At 30.3% G+C, this 21,858-nt stretch overlaps 3 protein-coding genes across 5 annotated transcripts; 2 read left to right on the top strand and 1 right to left on the bottom strand.

Moving 5' to 3' along the window:
* The first annotated feature begins 410 nt into the window (after positions 1-410).
* LOC143185705 (beta-1,3-glucosyltransferase) lies at positions 411-3,663 on the top strand. The gene is made up of 10 exons (XM_076388908.1): positions 411-504; positions 743-1,327; positions 1,405-1,514; positions 1,592-1,774; positions 1,843-1,973; positions 2,052-2,232; positions 2,503-2,638; positions 2,726-2,873; positions 2,960-3,236; positions 3,375-3,663. The coding sequence occupies exons 2-10, from the start codon at positions 1,258-1,260 to the stop codon at positions 3,528-3,530; spliced, it is 1,392 nt and encodes a 463-aa protein (XP_076245023.1). The 5' UTR covers positions 411-504; positions 743-1,257; the 3' UTR covers positions 3,531-3,663.
* Positions 3,511-18,938, bottom strand: LOC143185704 (peroxisomal acyl-coenzyme A oxidase 3). 3 transcript variants are annotated; one of them, XM_076388903.1, is made up of 12 exons: positions 18,744-18,938; positions 6,529-6,675; positions 6,270-6,392; positions 6,031-6,189; positions 5,686-5,833; positions 5,313-5,603; positions 5,079-5,242; positions 4,768-5,011; positions 4,458-4,691; positions 4,216-4,370; positions 3,848-4,141; positions 3,511-3,780 (listed from the first exon to the last, which is right to left on the bottom strand). In XM_076388903.1, the coding sequence occupies exons 2-12, from the start codon at positions 6,655-6,657 to the stop codon at positions 3,688-3,690; spliced, it is 2,034 nt and encodes a 677-aa protein (XP_076245018.1). In that variant the 5' UTR covers positions 6,658-6,675; positions 18,744-18,938; the 3' UTR covers positions 3,511-3,687. The 3 variants fall into 3 exon arrangements, with proteins under 3 accessions (XP_076245018.1, XP_076245021.1, XP_076245022.1); XM_076388906.1 differs by lacking the exon at positions 18,744-18,938 and adding an exon at positions 18,519-18,555; XM_076388907.1 differs by lacking the exon at positions 3,511-3,780 and having other exon boundaries at positions 3,933-4,116.
* Ir68a (Ionotropic receptor 68a) lies at positions 13,580-18,453 on the top strand. Its single transcript, XM_076389335.1, has 9 exons — positions 13,580-13,629; positions 15,784-15,964; positions 16,027-16,175; positions 16,352-16,660; positions 16,758-16,860; positions 16,933-17,219; positions 17,296-17,634; positions 17,706-18,087; positions 18,160-18,453. Exons 1-9 carry the CDS (start codon positions 13,580-13,582, stop codon positions 18,451-18,453), a joined length of 2,094 nt encoding a protein of 697 aa, XP_076245450.1.
* Positions 18,939-21,858: the final 2,920 nt, after the last annotated feature.

Here is a 21,858-nt window from a genome sequence, read left to right as displayed (position 1 = left end):
GGTATTCAACATGTGTCAGAAATTTCAAGGGACAACTTTATATCTCAAAGTAAAACGAAAATCAAGAATGACAAAATTTTAAGACCGAGGCGTTTAGGACCTCATTTTAGAGCTATTAATTGTTGAGAAAACACCTAAATTTCGTGTGAAATATGTCTGACTCGGTCTGATTTTATTCTACTGACTTCGCCGTGTCTGACCTGGCTAGTGCGAACCAACAGTAGATAGAATAAGTTCTGTGTCAGACACATTCAATGCGAATTTTAGGCATTTTCTCAGTGACTAATAACTCTAAAACGAAGCATTAAGGTAGTTCTTAGTCAATTATGCCAGTCAAATGTGAGTTCGTTACTAAACGACAAATATAAAATTTTTAACACTGTTACAATTTTTCTGTTTCAGGCATAAAACGTAGCAGAGAAGCAGTCTTCACTTTCAATTCTGCCATATGCCACGGTGTTAAATGCGTCAACTTTTATTAATCATTTCTTGATAAACTATACGGTAAATCGATTCTATATTTTGCACAAGGGTTCTTTGTCGTTCAAATTGACTTTGTTCAAAATTTAAACAAAGTCTTGACTTTTGACAGTTAGTTAAGAAATATCTTAAACGTATTTTCATTCTTGATTTTCGCCTTATTTTAGTATATAGAATTACCTCTTATACTTTCTAACACCCTGTATACTACTATAGTTAATTTTCTCCCACGCACAAGCTAAAAGAATAAATTTTGGCATAGTTTTCAAGCTTTTGTATGTACAATGACTGGATGCTATCATTTAAATAAACAATCGGCTCGAGATCAAAAGAAAGAATTGCTTACGCCGCTCGGGACTGCTCGGGACATTTCGGGATTTCTATCGTCTGTTCCTGACCGGTCCTGAACCATCCTAAACTCTGAACGAAGGATCAGACACATCGCCAATTTGACCAATGCTATCACGGGGTTGAAAAAATCGCTTTGAAACGGCCGTGGTAAAGCCAATCATGGTTATGTTATTACAGTAACGGATCTGTAATTTGTATAGAATACATAGAGCGCAAGATTCGTGATTGAATTTTTTGATTGATCGTATGCACAGTATTTTGCCGGTAAAATAATGGAGCGCATGTAGAACATTTAACTCAATGAGCACAGTTTAGTTAACTTACATTTCGTTACATTTTCGGTAAAGTGCTATCAAGTATTAATTTTCTTAAATGAATTACTAGTTATAAATATTATATTGAATCAATTATATTATCTCAAAAATAATGTCTTTCGTGTGTCTGTATATTCTATTTTTTATACTATGTTTCAATAAAGTTAATACAAATATTATAGGTAAGTATTATACAATAATAAATAGTTATTATTCAATTAGTGCATGAGTAATATATAAATTGTTTTTCTTTTTACAGATTATCATGATATAGTTATTGTGGTATTAAGTCAGAACGAAGGCTACCATGCAGCACATGCTAATATTTTAAGGAAAAATATTATTGAACAAGCCAACATACATGATGAAGTACATATAACATAGCACTTTGGTATACATTGAGTTACATTTGCATAATATGAATAATTATGTTTTTCTTCTATTAGGAACCCCCTGAAATTATTTTATCACATGAATTGAATATTAATGGTTCATGGACAATAATACCATTATTAGAACATCTGTCTGATATCTACTCGAATTCAAAATGGTTCTTTTTCTGTTTGGAAAATACTGTCATCAGATTAAGTAACTTATTGAATGTACTTTCTAAATTCAAGGAAGATAGAGTACGTCATTATAATATAAAATGTTCATGTTATTTATGAATAATTACTTAATAGACTTTTCATTATAGAATGTATGGATTGGCCATGCATTATATGATCGTGAACCTACTATTATACATCATTTTGCAGAGCATAATAGAAGATTTAAATATCCTCACATAGCATCAGGTTTTGCAGTATCATCAATGTTATTAGAAAAGTATTATACATAATATGTATAAAAGTATTATATATATGAATATAATTGTATTTAATATTATATGCATCTTTATTTTAGTTTGGTACAAAAGATTATCAACGGCGAAAGACCAAAAGATGATTTTTCAATTGATGCATCGTATGAATTTGCAGCTTTTGTTTTAAAAGTTGATAAAGGAGCACGTTTGATACATGTATCTGAAATGTGTATTGTATCCAATTCTGAATGCGCCACTTATCCACGATTTTTTCATCCATGTGTAAGTTAGTATTTATTTATATAGCACATGAAAATATACAGTAATGTTTTGAAACTTGCTCATAAACTAATATCAGGATTTATTATCTTTCAAGATTAGTACAATTTGTTGTTTCAGGAATTTATTCTTTTTTGTCAGCCTTAATAATATATTAAATATATTAATAATATACCAAATAATTTCAGAAAAGCTATAAATCAGAACATTACTGTATTCAGTAATATATCATTTATATCATTTTATTGTAAATTGGTTTTATTATAAACAAAGAGTTCTTCTGTATCTACTGAGGATGTATACTTTGCTGTAAAAACTTGTGCAAAGTATCACACAGAGAGAATTCCTGTAATTAGGAAGACATGGGCAAAATATGCTAATAACATTGGCTACTTTAGTGACACTGCTGGTATGATTAATGTGACTATAAAATTTATTAAATAATGTATCTAATATATTAACCATTGTTTAAGCGACGCGCCTCTTTCCAGTGTAGATAAGTATTTACCTGATGCAGTTATTGTAACAAATACAACACATGGACATTGTGCAAAGACTTACAATATTTTACTAAAGGCAGATAAGATATTAAAACAAAAAAATTTGAATTGGTTAATAATCAGTGATGATGACACAATTTTCAGGTAAAATATCTTTTCTATAACAGATACTTACATATGTATTTTTAATAACAAAGATTAATATTACTATATAATGCATTTGTTATTAGCGTGGCACGTTTATTACGTTTACTGACATGTTATAATCCAAAGAGTCCACTGGCAATTGGAGAACGATATGGTTTTCGATTGTGGGATAATCCTCATGGGTATGAGTATTTAACTGGTGGAGCAGGTCTCATCATGTCTTCACCTTTAGTTCATAAATTAGTACAATCAGATAAGTGTAAATGTCCATCCCCTACAACCCCAGATGATATGTACTTGTTTGGTATATGTTTAGCACAAATTGGAGTACAACTTATACATTCACCATTATTTCATCAAGTACGTAATATTTATTTCAGAATGTCTTTTTTTTTGTTTTAATTGTTCCTATTTTATATAAACTAGATTCTTAGATTGTAAGAGATAGAATTAGAATTATGCAAACTCAATTCAGACGATATCTTATACATATTACAGGCACGTCCCTCAGACTATGCGACTGCTTACCTAGCATCCCAAGAAGCTGTATCATTCCATAAATTTTGGATGCTTGAACCACAATTGGTATATAATGAATGGTTCGCAGAAGCTGATAAATCTTTAATCATGGTCAAAAAGCATACAGAGTTATAATAATAATATGATTTACTAGTTATTAAATAATACATAAAATAGATAAGATTTTGTACGATTATAGTAACAAATTTTTATTATTTAATTGTATAATTTTTAATAGTAAAAAATGTGTAAAATATTAAAAATATAAAAGTTCATTATATGTGTATACATATCACAGTTTCGATTGTGTTATTTCCTTCCACCATGATGGTCGTTTGAAGTTCTCTTCGTCTTTGAAAATCCATTCTTTAATATGTTTATATACCTAGATATAAAATTAAGTTATAAAAAGATTAGATTAAAAACAGAAAAAGAATCATATGTCAACATACCTCGCCATCAGCCATCCCTAATGGCGAATTTATAACAAAATCTGGTGGTGCCAAGACATCAACTAAGGCTACAGCCTCATGAACTAATTCTTTACACAAAGTTATAATTCCTTTCCGCAATAAATCATCCATGTTACTTTTAGGAGATGCGTAACCACCAGCATATAAATCTCCTAATCTTTTTTCTAAATTAACTGCTCCATAAAGTGAACACAACTTTGTTAATACATTGCGTTCTTGTGATCTCCATAAAGAATCTTGTATGCATTCTATAAAATATTTCATTATAGCATGCTGCAAGAAAGCTCCTTTGAGATAAGTACAATAATACCAATATACAATTTCCAAAGATAAAGATAAAGTATTACCTGTGCGTACAAACAAGCTAAAGTTTGTGCGTGAAATACTTGCGTATTATTTCTAATATCAAAATCATCACAGCCTTTAGATTTTAATTCTTGCGCTCGTTGGTATGTTTTCTTCAAATAATAACATATTAACCATTTAAAATATTGATGTAAATCTACAAAATTTAAATTAATTTTTAATTTTTATTCAGTATTTGTGATAGAAATGTGAACTAGAGTAAATCATACAATTATTTTCATACTTTCTGGTTTTAATATTTCATGAATCGTTGTACAAGAGAACTTTTGCGTTAAAATATCGTTAGCATCTTTTATAAAATCTGCTGTTCCGTAAGGAGAATTGACGGGTTTTCCATTAACCATGTTTGACCATTGGTTTAGCAACCAATTACTAGCTTGCTGAATTAGTACATTGTTTTCACCCTCATAGGTACAATTTGCATCATTTTCAGCTCTTAAGTCACACAAACGTGACACTAATAATAACAAGAAAAAGACTCAGTCAACAAAATATAAATTGTTTTACATTGATTCTTTTTATAATATACGTACTTCTTAAATAGCCATGCCCCCCACAAGATTCTCTACAATCCTGAATGATATCTCTACTAGTCCATGAACATAAGGGTTTAGCTGCACAAGACAATGCATGGAACTCCATACCTTCATGATCAATGCTATCTTGATTTCCTCCAGAAAAAATTTTTAATTGAAATTCAGTCATAGTACGTGCAAATACAACTGAAGATATTTTTAATGCATAAGTTGCTGCCAAGTGAGGAAACAATCGCCATTGCTATATAGTAAATTTAAATTGTGCAATAATTTCATGTGATGGACTTTCGTTCAATTATTTTAAATACCTGTGCTGGATATTCTATAACAGGCCATTCCTCAGAATCAGTTGGTCCAAATTGCCTCCTTACAGCACAATACCGCACAGCGATAACCATTGCAAGGGACGCGTAATTTGCACATATCGATGTAATTGTAACACGACCCGAGGATAATGCACCCAATGATGCACCTGCATAAAATGTAATATCAATTTTATCTTTGTGATAATGGTGTAAATAGTAGCTTTTTTAAATTATTACCAAATCTTTTGCTTGCATTTTTCACAGATGTTATATATTTTCCATCTTCTGTAACATTTGCCGTGCGACTTAATAAACATTTTCGAGGAACATGATAATTATTAAACATTATAAATCCATTATCCACTCCATTTAGTGCAATTTTTTCACCCATATCGCCAACAATAATACCTGGTAAAGGTATATGAGTTTCTGGATCACGAATGGGTACAATAAATGAATGAAGACCATGATTCTTTTGATCTGGTGTAATTAACTGAGCAAATATAATTGCATGTGTTGCAGTTTTTCCTAAAAAATATGTCTTTTCTCAGTACATACTTAATAATTTTTTTTAGTGCTACGTAAAATAAATTTTGAACTTAGTATTTACCCAAACTACCAGCCCAACATTTTGCAGCTTCAAAATCTGGAGTATTTAAAATAAAACTCTTTGTTTTAGCATCGTATGTTGCTGTGGTTCTCATACCTTTTGCATTTGTTCCATGTGATATTTCTGTTAGTGCGAAACAGCTTGCATACTAAAAAAAGTAATACTATACAAAGAAATAATACTATGTAATTTACAGTGTGTAGTATTTAAAATTATGAACATAGATTTAAGTAATAACTGAGGAACTTCTTAGCATATTTGAAAGACTATTTAGCATTATATAAATATGTAAGAGGATTCTGAAATATTGCATTTAAAAAATATTTTTCGCTATATTATACTTACTTGTCTAGACTCAATCTTCTCTGCGATATCATGGTGATCTTCTGTGCCTAAAGTAAAAATTGTTTTAGGCACCATACCTTGCATCACACCCATTTTTACTGGTATTGAAGCGTCATATTGAAACAATATATTGAACCAATGTGTATGAGTTATTGGATGCTACATCAAAATCAAATGCAAATCAAATGAGTATGAATTGCTTATTCCTAGTTTTATTAATTATTATTAATGTCTTTTACCGCTATATTATTATCTATTAGTGCTTTGATTCGAGCTTGGCAAATCCTTCTTTGCTCATCTAGTGTATGATAAGCACGTTTTTTAAATATTGGCGTTTTCTCTACAAAATTCCACAATGTTTTCTGAAATGATAAGAAGTCTGAAATATTTCTATTTCATTTACATAATTGAACTTTAAGATCAATCAAGTAATAATTTGCTATTAATTGATTGACTTTAAAGCTATCGAGTATAAATTGCTACAAAGTTTCCAAATACCTGAAAGTCTATAAATTCGTCCCCTTCTAAATTTATTTTCAATAGCTTCCAGTCAAATGTTGCACGTTTCCTATAAATGTCTAAGGGTCCCTTTGGTGGGTCAGGTATTATATTCTTTACTTTCACCATGGTTTTGGATTAAAATACCTGTACATTTAAATAATCAAACTTTAAAGTCTCACTGTAAAAATTGTATAACAAACTACTTGTGTGAACTTTGTTTACTTGTTAACTCTTTATCAAAAGTTAAAAAATGTGTATTTTTGAATTATTATTGTGTAGCAATTTATCACTACTTTTTACACAATAAGTTTTTATCAGAAAATGTTCTCTTGATAAAATGTTTCACCTTAAAGTACAATAAATTGGTATGACACTCACAAGGTATGCTTGTACTATATTATAAAGTATACTAGAGAATGGATGACAGCCTTTCTGGATTTTAAATAAAGGTCTGCTCATGTATGCATAATGTCATGATAACAAAGCATGACTTAACAAACTCGTTATTTCACCGATCGATGATTAATGCTCAGAATACAGTACATTGATTTTGATAAAGAATCATTATACTACATTAATTTTTTATAACAGTAACCAAATACAAGATTAATGATAATAATATTAACAAAAATAAATATGATTTTTATATCAATGTTTCGTACAATATGAATGTCGATATTTTATATTAAGACACTTTTGTTATCATTAATGTGTATCATATTACAAAATTGTTATTTATATAGAAAGAAATGTATTAACTATAATATAATAAATCTATTACTATATTTTCGTAATCTTCGTAGACTGTAACATTATGGTATTATAATATAAAAATTGCACTTATGAACATACATAGTTCATATCATTATACTGAAAGTAACGTATACTATAAGTATTTAACGTGTAAACATTCGTAATACTTTCATTGTCAGGACAAACATCGGTGTTCGCAGATATTTTGGTACACAGAGGGCAAGCGGTTGCGCTTATAATATTTAAATAGATTAAGCAATTAAGTATTCGCTCCTACCAGCAGAATGAATTCAGTGAAGAAGTTACACTGATTTAGACTTAGCATTAATAAAATGCATCTGCAATCGTTTATCATGGATGAGATCATCGATTGCAAGAAAATATTATCAGTAGTATATACTGTGATCTATCCATTTAAAATTTAAATCACCTGATATTTCGAATAAAAACAAATACGTTATCATAAAATATTTTATAAATATCTTTAATAAATACATAATTTTCATGTATAGAGTTGCTCATATGTACATTTGTACACATGTATGTATATGTATCATTAACAATAATGTAGAGATGATATAAAGTCCAGACTTCCAGACAAAGTTCAGCGGGACGGCACATAAGCAAGAGGACTTCAATCCAATTATGTAAGAGTAAAGCTTCGTACACACTTACAGACATTGTCTACGGATACTTATCAGTAGACGGGTATCTGCGAATTATCTATGGATGTAGGTACGCGTTGCTTCTTTTTTTGCGAATTCAAAAGCATATAGGACTGCCTGCAACTGTCTGCGGACAGTGTCTATAAGTCTGTACAGGGTTTAAAAGGGGACACTGAAGCATGAAAAAATAAGCAACATTCTAGAAATTTTTTCAACAGTAACTAATCAATATAAAATTTATGGTACATTACTAATATAGGTATCAGTTTTATTTTATAAAAATGAAAATATGAAATGGCGGAGTTATTCGGTATTCTCTTCGGATAGAACATTGATTGCTGGCTGTCGTTGCAGTTAGCAAGAACTAGAGTGTCTACATAAAAAACTTCTGTTGATTCATAAATTAGAAACTATTATCTACAATGTAGCCTATCTTTCTTTTAGTTGATTTTTTATATAACGAAAGTTGATTTTTTGTATAGCGACAAATTTTATTTGCAAATGTCACAAATATAATTCTTTTGTTTCTGTTCCTGAACACTCTACAGGAGCCCAATTATTGCATTGTAGGCACATGATCCACGACTCGCATGATAATTTGACGACCAAAATCCCTCGCAAAATATGTAAACAATGTCGTTGTCAGTCATTAAGTACTTACAACAGAACTACCCGAAGTGATAATTTCTGATTTTAATGAAACTTGGCATGTTTGTAGAGTAGCCGAAAATATTCATCACATATTTTTCTATATTTCGTTTAATATTTCTGACGTCACTGGACGTAGAACCAAACTTTAGTCGATTATGGACTTTTGAACGTCGAGTTCATCTATGTAAACAGTTTTTAGAACTATCTATTTGTTTGAAAAATATTCTTAAAATGTCAGTTTCACACGAAACACGGATAAACTATGAATTCAATTATTTCCTCTACAATGTAAAGATTCAAAATTCCAAAATATCTGTATTTTATGTTTTGGCCTATAAACTATAGTATGCTGTTTTGAGTGTAATATTAAGAGATAAGCTAGTTCAATTAACATACTCGATTTTATACAGAAGTTTATTATGAACAAAAAAAAAGCACTTAAAGATCTATAAGAACATATACTTAGAAAATTACTGTTGGTCGTAAAGCAAGAGCGGGTAAGAGTCAGAAAAAGCTAGAGCAAAATGCATTGCCGACCGTTCATGTTAATTCTTCTTTTTTCTTGAGCCTTCTTTTCCACGAAAACTCTGTTCCCCCTTCTTAAAAGCGAATTTTAGTAGGAAGGAGAATAGAGGACCAATGCCAAAATAGTTTATATTCCGCCCACTCAGAGGGTTTACGACACGTCAATTGCTATTGAGTGCCAGGAAAAAACCTAGGATTTCGTGTCCTGTTCGAGATTTGGAGCTTTTACTGTTTACGACGTTAAATACTAAACAGCTGCAATAACTATGTAGAGACGAAATTCTTATACTTAAAAATAGCGAATAAGTCACGTCCGCATCATAAATCCTATCAGTCCCTCAATCTTTATCAATGTAGATATAAATTTGTGAAAAACTTGATTAACATTTTACCCCCAAAAAGGTAAAAAATATGTAATTTTCCAGAATATTTGTTAAAAAAGTAGATATTTTCAAAAAGCGTTTATAAAGATGGATTTGACATTCAAAAGTATATAATCGACTAATTTTAAGTTTTTTTCTACATCCAATGGCTTTCTAGATATTAGGAAAAATATGGTTTGCACCCCCTTAACGTGGGTTTGAACCGATTTAAAAGAAATGTGTCGAATATTTTTGGCTACTCTACTCACTTCGAATAGATCCTTTGCTAGTCACTTAAGAATATATACAAATCTGATTTTTAGGAAAAAAGAATTGTTATGTAAACATATCGTTGTTTATTCTAAACTTTCAGAAACAGTTAAAGAATCATGTACATAGATTTTTACTTCTATTTGTACAAATTAGAAATGAGAAACTAAAACTTAATAATTTAGAAATAAAATTATGTTGAAGAGCAGGCACAGTGAAATAATTTCATGAATCGTAAAAACAGAAATCATCGCGTCTATGAACGCATCAATCATCAATACTGAATAAAAAATGAATACACCGTGATTTCATAGTTTTATGATACTATTTTGAAATAGTTATGCAGTTCATTATTTGATTGCAACGCGCAACACATATTTCATGAAATAAATCAGGGGTCCGACATAAAGAAAGGAGTCCGTGTTTGGTCATTTTCTTTTACCGTATAACTATAAAATTAAGGATGAACTCGATCTAGAGCTTACAAAAATTCTATTTTTTGTTAAGGTTTTTACTTCTTTGATGTTTGAAGAACATGCCGTTTAAACGAAATTTCAAAATTCGAAAAATTAGCAAAGTTATAGGCTTTTAAGTGGCAGTTGCCGTATATCAGCGGCCAATTTTAAACATGTTTTTCTTCAAACATCACTGTTAGTGGCGAGAAAAATATGTCACAAACCTATTAATCAATTTAAATGACTCTTTTTTTAAATTAAAGAATACACTTGTTCGCAGGCAGTGAACTTATGATATCATGAATTTTTCCAAGTTTAAAAAAATGATGTTTCATTTTAAGGTATCTGTTCAGTCTTCGCGAACTGAATCAAGGGCCATGTTACCTCAAACGTGTCGAAGCATTTTTTTCGCTGTTTAGAAAATAACGTAGCATTCTCAGTTCGAAATGGAACTTCTTCATCTCGAAAAATGTCTTTAATACTCTTCGACTCTGCGCTCTTGCTGATCAATCACTTGCAACTACCCTCAACGAAGGCTAACTTTTACACATAAATCAGAGTATTCTGTTAGTTACAAATAGCCTAACCATCCCACCATTGATTCCCACTTCGAACCCAAAATCTACATCAAAGGTCTCCCACAATCGTTTACACAACCAATAAAGAAAAAACATCATCCTCTTTTTTATGCAATACAGTATACATTCGCTAAATGCTCGAATTCTTCGTACATATGCTCGGCGTTATCCTCACTACTGCAGGGAGCCCAATTGGATTCTTCATCTTTCACTCGCTGTCCTTCTCTAGGTCCACAAAGAAACTGAACGAGACTCAAGTTTCGTGTCTGTCGCAGCTATCTATCCGTAACTGACCCCAAGCTGCGAGCATTTAGCAAATAAATATTGTACTACTGTGCATAAGTATTTGAACACTTACGTTATTGGAAATTCATGAAATACTTACACTTTTTTATTTATACTAACTGTTATCGAATGTTACACTCACCAGTATTTGTAAACCTTACATAATCGACTGAGATGAGGTTTGTACCCAAAACTAGATCACAGAATTTCACTTGATGTATTTTATATATTGCACTAATGTGAAAGTGTCTAGATACGTGTGCACGGTAGTGTATACGTGTAAAGAGAAATACAAAGATTTGTTGAATTGACTCTAAAAGAGTCACATTTTTTGTAATCACAAATACGAAGATATTAAGTTGTTGATTAAACGGGCAAATAATGAAACACAATCAGACCTTACAACCTTGATAAATTGTTTCTAACAATTCCGGTGTTTCGGAACGTGACATTGTCAGAAAATGAAAAAGTGTCATTTTTTTCATAGATGTACTGCTTCAAAAGTTTCATGTGGTTTAAGAATATATTCGACTTTTTGAGGTCAGATTTATAATCGAAATGCGTCCCACTGTTCAGAAAGAATTTCTCGAGAACTATTATAAAACGCGGCATGGAAGCCCTTAATACTTGCATAAAATAGAAAAATATAAAATATTTTATACGCTCAGAAAATATGCAATAAAATGCCGAAAACCACAGATTGTCATCTTCTTTAGTTTGTTATTAAAAAAAAACCTAGAAATGACCTTTTTTGTAGCCTCCCAAACCGCAACTTCCCTTAAGTGTTTCTAGACATATGTCCACATTAACTTTTTTTCACTGTACGTATGTAGAACCTATTCTGCAAAGTATTTTTTGATAAATTGCGAAATCCGAAACGTAGGATATTAGTTCTAGTTTCTCGCAAGACATGCTTTATGATTTTGTATCCAAATCAATATCACCCGCATTAAATTAATTTATACTTGATATATTAAATTTTTATTTATACTTAACCCAAACCTAATCTAAATTTAAGTCAAACTTATTCCCATACTTATTTCAAACTTTAGAAAGTTTTGTTCAGAAATCTCTAAAACTAAGTCCCAGTTGTGGTTATACAAGATGTCCGACGATAGATATTAGACATTTTGAGGGATGATTCCATAAGCTAAAATGAGACAAAAATGGAGATAAGTGAAATTTCGTTTTAGGCTTCATTTTCAAGTTATTAATTGTTGAGAAAATGCCTAAAATACGCATGAAATGTGTCTGATTTGGGATTTATTCTACTGACCTCACTGTGTCTGATTTGGTTAATGCACGCTGCCAGTAGAGTAAGTTCCAAGTTAGACACACTTCACACGCATGTTAGACGTGTTTGCAACAATTAATAACTATGAAACGAAGCCCCAAACACAATTTCATTATTATTAATTTTCGTCCTATTCTGTCATATAGAATCACTCCTTAAAATTTTTAACACCTATTGTTGGACACCTTGTATGCTTAGAAGAAAGTTGCTTAGAAATACTCAGAATGTTGACTTTGACAATATACATTAAGGTCACTGAAGCCGTAATCTATACAAGGTATTCCAAAATATACTGGCATAATTCCAGGAATGAATTCAGTACAGTGAAACGAGTAAAAAAGTTCTTATAAACATACAGGGTGGCTCGCCTAACTTTATCGCCTGAAATATCTCACTTGTTTTTGATAATATTAAAAAATGTTCCAGATTCAAGCTGAGTATATTCTATAATGAGTATTTATTTTTAACAGTGTTAGCCATGAAGGTCTCCAATGTTCTGAGACGATCAATGATTCATCAATGTTCTGATGAAGGTTAATGTTGAAATGGAATCATTATTGTCTAATATATTACTCAATACATCCAACCATTTTCTATAAAAAGATGTTAATCTATTCATGTCAAAAACACTCAGGGCTACACTACCATACGGACAGTGACTGCTCGAGACATCCGCTCGGCCTAATTTCTGGCAATTTCCACCAGTTTTTTAGACACTTATAACTAACAAACGAAGTCTCAAACGGAAAATCGTTATTCTTGATTTTCGTCTTATTTTGATGTCTAGAATTACCCTTTAAGGTTATACCATGCTGTTTAGAAACACCCTGTATACTGTATGATAATGTTATACTTTTATGCGCGTTTTTTTAAATTAAAAAATTGAAGCATAGTATCGTATAATATATTCTAACATTGGTGTTAGTGATAACCAAAGAATAATATTTATAAGTACATAGTAACAAGATATGATATACAAGAAAACTGTTTTGCAATCTGAAATAACAATAAGCACCACCTGACCTTCGCAAAGTTGACACTGATGAGCTCGTTAACTTGCATTTCCATTATCGATTACATTATTTATCGAACTTGACTTTCTGGCAAATTAGATGTTGAATATTCAATTTCCTTGATTGATACAAAGGTTAATAAATCGATATAAAACTAGTATCTTGCTTTGACAGTATGTTACCTTCCAGTCTAAACAATGAAGCTGATCATTATGTTCCTTAAAATAATTCTTGTGGTCGGTAAAAGGTATTACTAATATTTAATATCAATTAACATAATCTCAAATAAGTAAATTAACAAATCATGTTTACGTCATAGGATCATAATTGTTTATTATTCACATACGATATTCTTAAAATACTTAGATGGACTAATCGTACTAAAAAAATAAGTTACTAGTGTACAAAACGTCACATTAAAATAATTCTACCTATATCTAATAGAATATCGACGATCTCAGATCTTCAAAAAAGTAACCTTGAAAAAAAAAGAAAAAAAACAATTTTCTTTACACTATAGAGTACTCATACTCATGTTTGGAAATTATTCAAATTATTATATAAAATTTTTTTACATGTACAAAACTAAGTTTAATATTTGGTAGTATACTCTTTATTATTTATAATTAAACTACGGATACAAATTTCTACTTTCACAAACACAATTTAAAGGCTTGCTTTATTCTCGAAATATTATACAGTATATTTAACATTCGATATTTTGCACATTTTCACATATCATACGAATTCAATACTTCCTTGTGCCTTGAACTTACTCATATGTACATAAAGATCCGCAATTAATTCATATTAACGTACAATCAATCGTAATAAGAATCTTCATGTTTAACAATAAAATGCAAATTTTTTATTCGCTGCTTTTCATCTGTTTTTCGCCAAAGCATGATTTTATCAATTAAACTACTTAAGTAAATTTATTTTACTTTAACTCCGTAAAAATAACATTTTTCCAGAAATTGTAGTTTTTGTCAAAATATATACCTACATATTCCCTTCTTATCCTTTGTAAGTATTTTCTTTGCATTAATATCTGATTTACACATTAATTGAATACTAAAATCATTTTTATTTACTATTCTTGCAATATTTCTACTTTTCTATCTTCTTTTCTATAGAATATATAACTTATTTTTATAAGTTATCCATCTTGAAATCGTATTTGGCTATGCAACAAATGGTGTACGGGGTCTTTGACTACAGGCGCCAGAAATTTTATGGGACAATTTTATACACTAGAATAAGACAAAAATTAAGAATGATAAAAATGCGTTGGAGGTCTCGTTTTAGAGTTATTTATCGTTAGAAAAATGTTTAAACTTTGCGTGAAATGTGCGACTTGGGACCTATTCTACTGATTTCACTGTGTCTGACCTGATCAGTGTCTAGTGCCTACTGACCTCACCTCGGTAGTGGTATAAGTCCCACATCAGACGTATTTCACTCGAATTTTAGTTTTCTCAACAATTAATAATTCTGAAACGAAACCTTGTATGCAATTTTAATATTTCTTATTTTCGTCCTACTTTGTCATGTAAAATCACTTCTTTAAACTTCTGACATCCGTTGTCGAACACCCTGCATATATTAAAGAAACACATAACAATTGATCGTGATAACATCTTTTCACATAAACGCATCTATTGTATGATTTCAATTTTCTTCATGTCGTAGTTTTAAAAATCATATCAATTAATTCATTTTGATGAAATCTTTCCAATAATATAGAGTGTTCCAAATATGTAGGACATTTTTGGAAGTTAGATTCTAGACACTAAAATAATGAAAAGAGTTCATATGCAGATATATTCAAAAGCACTTAGTTTTTAGTTATACACTATTTTGGTTTTACATAAAATGCTGGCCTAGAACGCGCAAAAATAACACAAATGTGGAATACTTTTGGAGGATAGATTCTAGACACAAAAACAATGAAGACTTCTGTCTTGCCGCGACAAACTACAAATAAAGTGTTGAAAATAGTAATGATCTTGACTAAAGGTATCCAAGAAATTTCCGTTGGAGACAATACTCGGTAGAGTAATGTGTACAGGGTGTAAACAATAAACAATATTTTAAAGGATAGAAGGGAAACTCAAATGGAACACAAAATAAACTTAATTTACTTATATGCTATACTAACAATCACAGAATTCTGTAATTTTACAAATACATTAAAAAGCAACAATAGAGCAAAAAAGTCTTAATATATTTTGTTGTATTTCTTACAGTTAATTTCTCTAAATCTTTCAAAATCCGAGATCCATTTCCTACAAATATCTTGGATTTTTAAAGCTCTATAAAAGTTCAATCAGATGAAATAGTTATTTATAATTATTCATAATTATATGATACAAACATACTTATTTGTCCAATTAAATAGAGGATTTTATAGAGATTATCAGTGCGAACAAAGCGACCAAAATTTAAAATCCATTATTGAAAGTGTCACAGAAGAGATTATGGAAAGAACTAAATGCATTGTTTTCGTTACTGACACTATCTATTCGGAATTTACGGATGGAGCGCGAATTCAAAGTTCTTCGACTTCATCGAAGTACGAGGTAAGATATAAAAAAGTTAATTCTATACAAACATTTTGATACGCGCGTGTTTATTATTATAGATCGTACTTTCCGATAACGAGCAATTTTCCGAACCCGGCGAACGAACTAAAACAATTTTAGCTGACAGTAAGATGGTTGGTTGCGGTGCATATGTTATACTGATAGCCAACGGATTTCTGACTGCTGAATTTTTACAATATACGGAAAGGTAAATAAATGATGGTAATGTTTATTCAAGAACTGATATACTAGAAATAAAACACGCAATTCTTTGTAGTGAATCATTAAACTTTGATCTGTAAAATCTATATAAAAAAAGCATGGTTTTTCACATATTTTTGAAATTAAAATTTGTATCAAGAATGAATTCTTTTTTTATTTCAGAGAACGTCTAATTGACACTCGTGGATTATTTTTACTTCTATATGATCATCGTTTGCTTGAATCAAATTTGTATTACCTTTGGAATAGAATAATTAATGTGGTTTTTATACGTCAATATGATGCTCACAAACATCGTTCTGGTGAAAAGATATTCAAAGAAAAAATTGATTTAAATACTGTTTACTTTCCTGCTCAAAGAAAATCAATTACTGCAACTAAATACATAAATTCTTGGTACAAAGGGAAATTACGCTATAATATGAATTACTTTACAGATAAAACTGTAGATCTACATAAAAAACATTTACGGTGATTATAGAAAATAAGATTGATAAATAAAACTATTTCATCAGTTTTACAGTTAGTTTTAATTAAGAGATTAAGAGAATTTCTATATAAATTTCAGAATTGCTGTTTTTGAACACATCCCAGCTGTGACAGAGAAATCAAGAGCTTACTACAACAAACGACCAACTAACAATATTAGAGCCTTAGGCATAGAATTTGAAGTATGTATTATATTTCATTATTAGAATTTGAAGTACATATTATTTCTTAATTTTATTAATAAAATTTTTCAGTTAATAGAGATCATATCAAAAGCAATGAATTTTGAACCAAATTATTATATGCCACATAACATAGTTACTGAGAAATGGGGTAACGAACAAGACAATGAAACTTATACAGGTCTTATAAGGGAAGCTATGCAAGGGAAAGCTGCATTTTACTTAGGCGATTTACATTATACATTAGAGCACTTGAACTACTTTGATTTAACTATTCCATATAATACAGAATGTCTCACTTTTCTAACACCAGAATCTTTAACTATAAATTCATGGAAGCTTTTAATACTACCATTTAAGTATGTACAAGTAAAAAGATATGTATATACATATATAAATGATGTGAAAAGAAAATATTTATATTAGAATTTTCAGGCTATACACTTGGATTGCACTGTTGTTTACAATGATATTAGGAAGTATTGCATTTTATTTCTTATCTCTATTTTATAAACAACATATAAGCTTATACAAAAATAAAATGCGCATTTTGACTACATCTATGAAAATAGAAACAAAGGGATTATACTTGTTTACAGGAGTTCAAAACAGTATATTATATACGTACAGCATGTTGCTTCAGGTTTCATTACCCAGTTTACCTAACCCTTGGGCTGTAAGAGTATTTATTGGATGGTGGTGGATTTACAGTATTTTAGTCGCAGTTGTTTATCGAGCTAGTATGACTGCTACTTTGGCAAACCCAGTAGCCAGGTAAAAAGCAAAGTTCCATAGTTGTTCAATAATAAATGAATCCTTTTATGTAAGTTGTGATTCAATTATAGAGTTACTATTGATGCATTGACACAATTAGCTAAAAGTTCTATAGTAGTTGGAGGATGGGATAAGAAAAGCAAAGATTTCTTCCTTGCGTCATCAGATGTAACTAGTCAAGAAATTGGTAATAAATTTCAGTTAATTGTGGATGAAGATGAGGCTATTGAGAAGGTAGCGAATGGATCTTTCTGTTATTACGATAATTCTTATTTACTTCAATATGCCTGTGTAAAAAGGCAGCTCCTTGAGAAAGAACAAAAGAAAAATAAAACGGCACAGAATATGCTGTTGAAACATAATTTGCATATTATGAAAGAATGTGTTATAAATATGCCAATAGCTGTGGGAATGGAAAAGAATTCACCACTGAAACCACATGTTGATACTTTGGTATCTTTTATATTCTTTGTATATTAAGCTACAATTATTTAACAATCATATTTATCTAATAAATTCTTTTAGGTAAGACGTATAATAGAAATTGGATTAATTGAAAAATGGTTAAGCGATGTCATGGAATGGTCAAAAATTATAGAAAACCAAGAAACAGAATCTGAAAAGGCATCTGTAAACCTTTACAAACTACAAGGTGCTTTTATTGCTATTATTGTTGGATATGTATTAGCTTTCATACTACTGATAGGTGAAATTTTACATTGGAAATACATTGTTGTAAAAAATCCAAACTTTGACAAATATCATTTGGATATATTTTATAATATTTCCAATGATTGTAAAATACAAATAAATAAATAAATACATTAAATTATTAAGAAACTATAATATTATAATATTTACAACAAATTTTTACATTTACTTACTTGTAATATTGAACAAAATATGTATGTTTTGCTCATCCCAAAAATTGTATACAAAACGTATTTAGTGAAAGTCGTATCGTACGTAACGTACTACGTATTCAATACAATATTACAAAAATATATTTAATTATATAAATTATAAAAACACGTATCTCCTTAATACAATATAATCAATGTTTTACTATATGAAAAACTATTAAACAAAAATAACAAAATGTTACATACCGAAGATGCTACGAAGAAGGTTAAATACTCCTCTTTCACTTTTATATTCTGATCAGCTACTCTGTGATCCTTGATTACATACTATTTAATCATACTTTCAATAGCGATTATCGTATCTTCATATGTTTTTTACTTTTTATTTGTTGTATATTCACGTCATCTTTTCTTGTTATTCTATTTACATTCTGTTTACACTTATTTTACATCCTATCTTTTTCTTCACGTTTTATGTTTTAGACTAACTTAACTTTAATTACATGAAAGCAAAATTCTCAATTCATATTCAATTCTATAATTTCGCAAAGCACATGCACGAATGATAAAAACTACTACTATTGTAGTACTACTGTAATTAATTTAAATTAAATATATTTAAAAAAAAGATGCTATTATTAATTTCTAATTGTAGTTCTCGTTCTTTGAAAGCGTTAAAGATAATTAGGTTCAGAAAATGTATCCGACTTAACATAAAAAAAGTTTACAGACTAATAAATATAGTTACAAGTTACAAGTTATACATGTACACATACGTATATGACTATAAATGTTGCAATTTTTCTTGAATAAATATTAAATTTATAGTTTATTTTGACAGCATGGCGAAGCATTAACATATTCACCGCCGACTCTAGTATTAGTAATGCTGAACAAAAAACAGCAACACTGCAATGGTCCGATTTTATACTTGATAGTAAGAATATGCATCATTGTGAGTCTCTGTCTATCCAGCGCAAAATCGGACTCTCATTGTTTTTTGTTCAGCATGACTAGTACTAGAATCGACTGTGGCATATTGTATGTTTATGTATAGGTTCGTTCCAATTTATCAAGTTATTTGAATTTAAGCGGCTTAAATGCAAATAATTGGAGATAATCTGATTAAAGTAAACATATCAGTTTACTTAACTTGAACTATCCTTTCAAATTTAAATTTAAATTTAAATTTATGTTAACATATTGCATACGGCACTCTGCTTGCTAAACGCGCTTCCAGGGCCCGCACATTTTTGGGCGCTCCAGAAACACTTTATACGATGCATATATGCACTTTTTTAATTCGCATTTGGTACTGAGTTGAAAAAACATGAAAATGAGATATCTTGTCACCCGGTCACAACGTTCGGCTTGCTGTAGATGAGATATCTCGTCACCCGTACGCAATGTGTTAATAATAATAATAAATTTAAATAAAGTTGAGATCATTTAAACTTTTCCTTGTTTTGAAAACCTTGAAATACATATTGGTTAATGTCTAACACTACGCTACACAGTGCAAATTTCAAGCAAATTGACAAACATGTGAACATCAAGACTGTCAAAAGTGCAGATTTTGTTTTATGTAAATAACCAAATCAAAATAAATAAAAACAATAAGTGGATTAATAAAAAAATCTCTAGATTTTAAGAAATATGTAAAAAATATATGCTGATATATAAGCAGGCATCACCTTTCCGACGTCAGTTTTATTACTTTAGTGTGATCGTTTGAATTCAAACTACTTGAATTCAAGTAATTTTACTAGTCTGAATGTGGCTTTATAACATGTATATGCAGGGTTTACCGGTTTTTACTTAGCATATATTTTAGAAGACCAGTATTATTTTTTCTGTTCAAAATATATGGGTGCAGTTGAATGGGTTAGTAGTTAAATAATCATTTATCTCAAAAATGAGTTCCTAAGTCGAGGAAGACATACTTTGATATCTAAGATCTGTACATGCCCAATAAATTTATAGATTATTATATTATTGCAAAATTGAAAATTCAAAAATTTCAAAAGAAACAAAATTTATATAGAAAATATGTAGATATGTATATTACAAAATAGCTCAGTGGAAATGGAAATGCTGTGATCTTACATTGTCAATAAAAAGATATCTATATTATAATCTAAAATAATGTGATGCTTGCAAACTTTTACTAATTTCATGGTACGAAACGATACTATGTTGCAGAATTTTTTTCGAGCTTATTCGAGATTGAACTAAGTATTCCCATTTCATTAACATGTTCGCTTCTTGTTTGAAACAATGCATCATTCCAAAACTGCCAGCTGGGTAGTTTGCTGTTAACTGCACACAGAGTCTCACCCAATGGCGTATAAACAACGAAACCTCATCCTGCGCCAGCGCGTAATCGGCAACGAACCTGTTAGAAAAGTAACCATATACTACGCACCTATTTTGCTCATTGAAAATAAAAGTATATCACATTTGCAATGTGTATGTATATATATTCAATTTCTACAATGAACTTAGTGATTGTTTTGTCTATTTTGTAGAAGGATAAAGGGGAGGAACAATAAATCTTATGGATTAAAAAAGAATTGTTCAATGTTTTTCACTCCATCAGTGTTTTGATATACAACTAGGGTGTTTTGGAACAGCACGGCATAACTTTAAAGGGCGATTCTAGACACCAAAATAAGACGAAAATAAAGAATAACAATTTTGCATTTGAGGCTTCGATTGTTAGTTATAAGTGTCTAAAAATCTAGTGGAAATCACCAGAAATGAGCTCGCGCGAAGACCTCGAGCAGTGATTGTCAACACGACAGTGTAGCCTTGACGCAAGGGAGGGGAGAGATTACTCACAATCAGCACTGAAAAGCTAACTTCTTTTTTTCCATGTACCAGAGGTCAGGGCTACGCTGCCTACGAACCACTGCTCATTTCTGACGATTTTCACCAAACTTATCGACGCTTATAAGTAACAAATAAAGCCTCAAAGAAGAAATTGTTATTCTTGATTTTCGTTTTATTTTGGTGTCTAGAACCATCCCTTAAAATTATGCTGTTACTTGCAATAGTGGGCAAAATATTTGTTTTGTTCATCCCAAAAATTGTATACAAAACGTATTTAATGAAAGTCGTATCGTACGTAACGTACTACATATTCAATGCAATATTACAAAAATATATTTAATGTGCTGTTCCGAAACACCCTGTGTACAATATACAGGGCGTCCCAGAACTGATGGTACAATCGATGAGCGGGTGATTCTACATGAAAAAATAAAACGAAAATGTCAAATAAAAATTTTTCATATTACGTTTCGTTTTCAAGAAAATAGAGTTTGAATTATAGTCGGGTGCAAGCGTATGGAAGTAGTTC

This window comes from Calliopsis andreniformis, chromosome 12, assembly GCF_051401765.1.
Source record: "Calliopsis andreniformis isolate RMS-2024a chromosome 12, iyCalAndr_principal, whole genome shotgun sequence".
Lineage (NCBI taxonomy): Eukaryota > Metazoa > Arthropoda > Insecta > Hymenoptera > Andrenidae > Calliopsis > Calliopsis andreniformis.
This window is presented reverse-complemented; position numbering and strand designations above follow the sequence as displayed.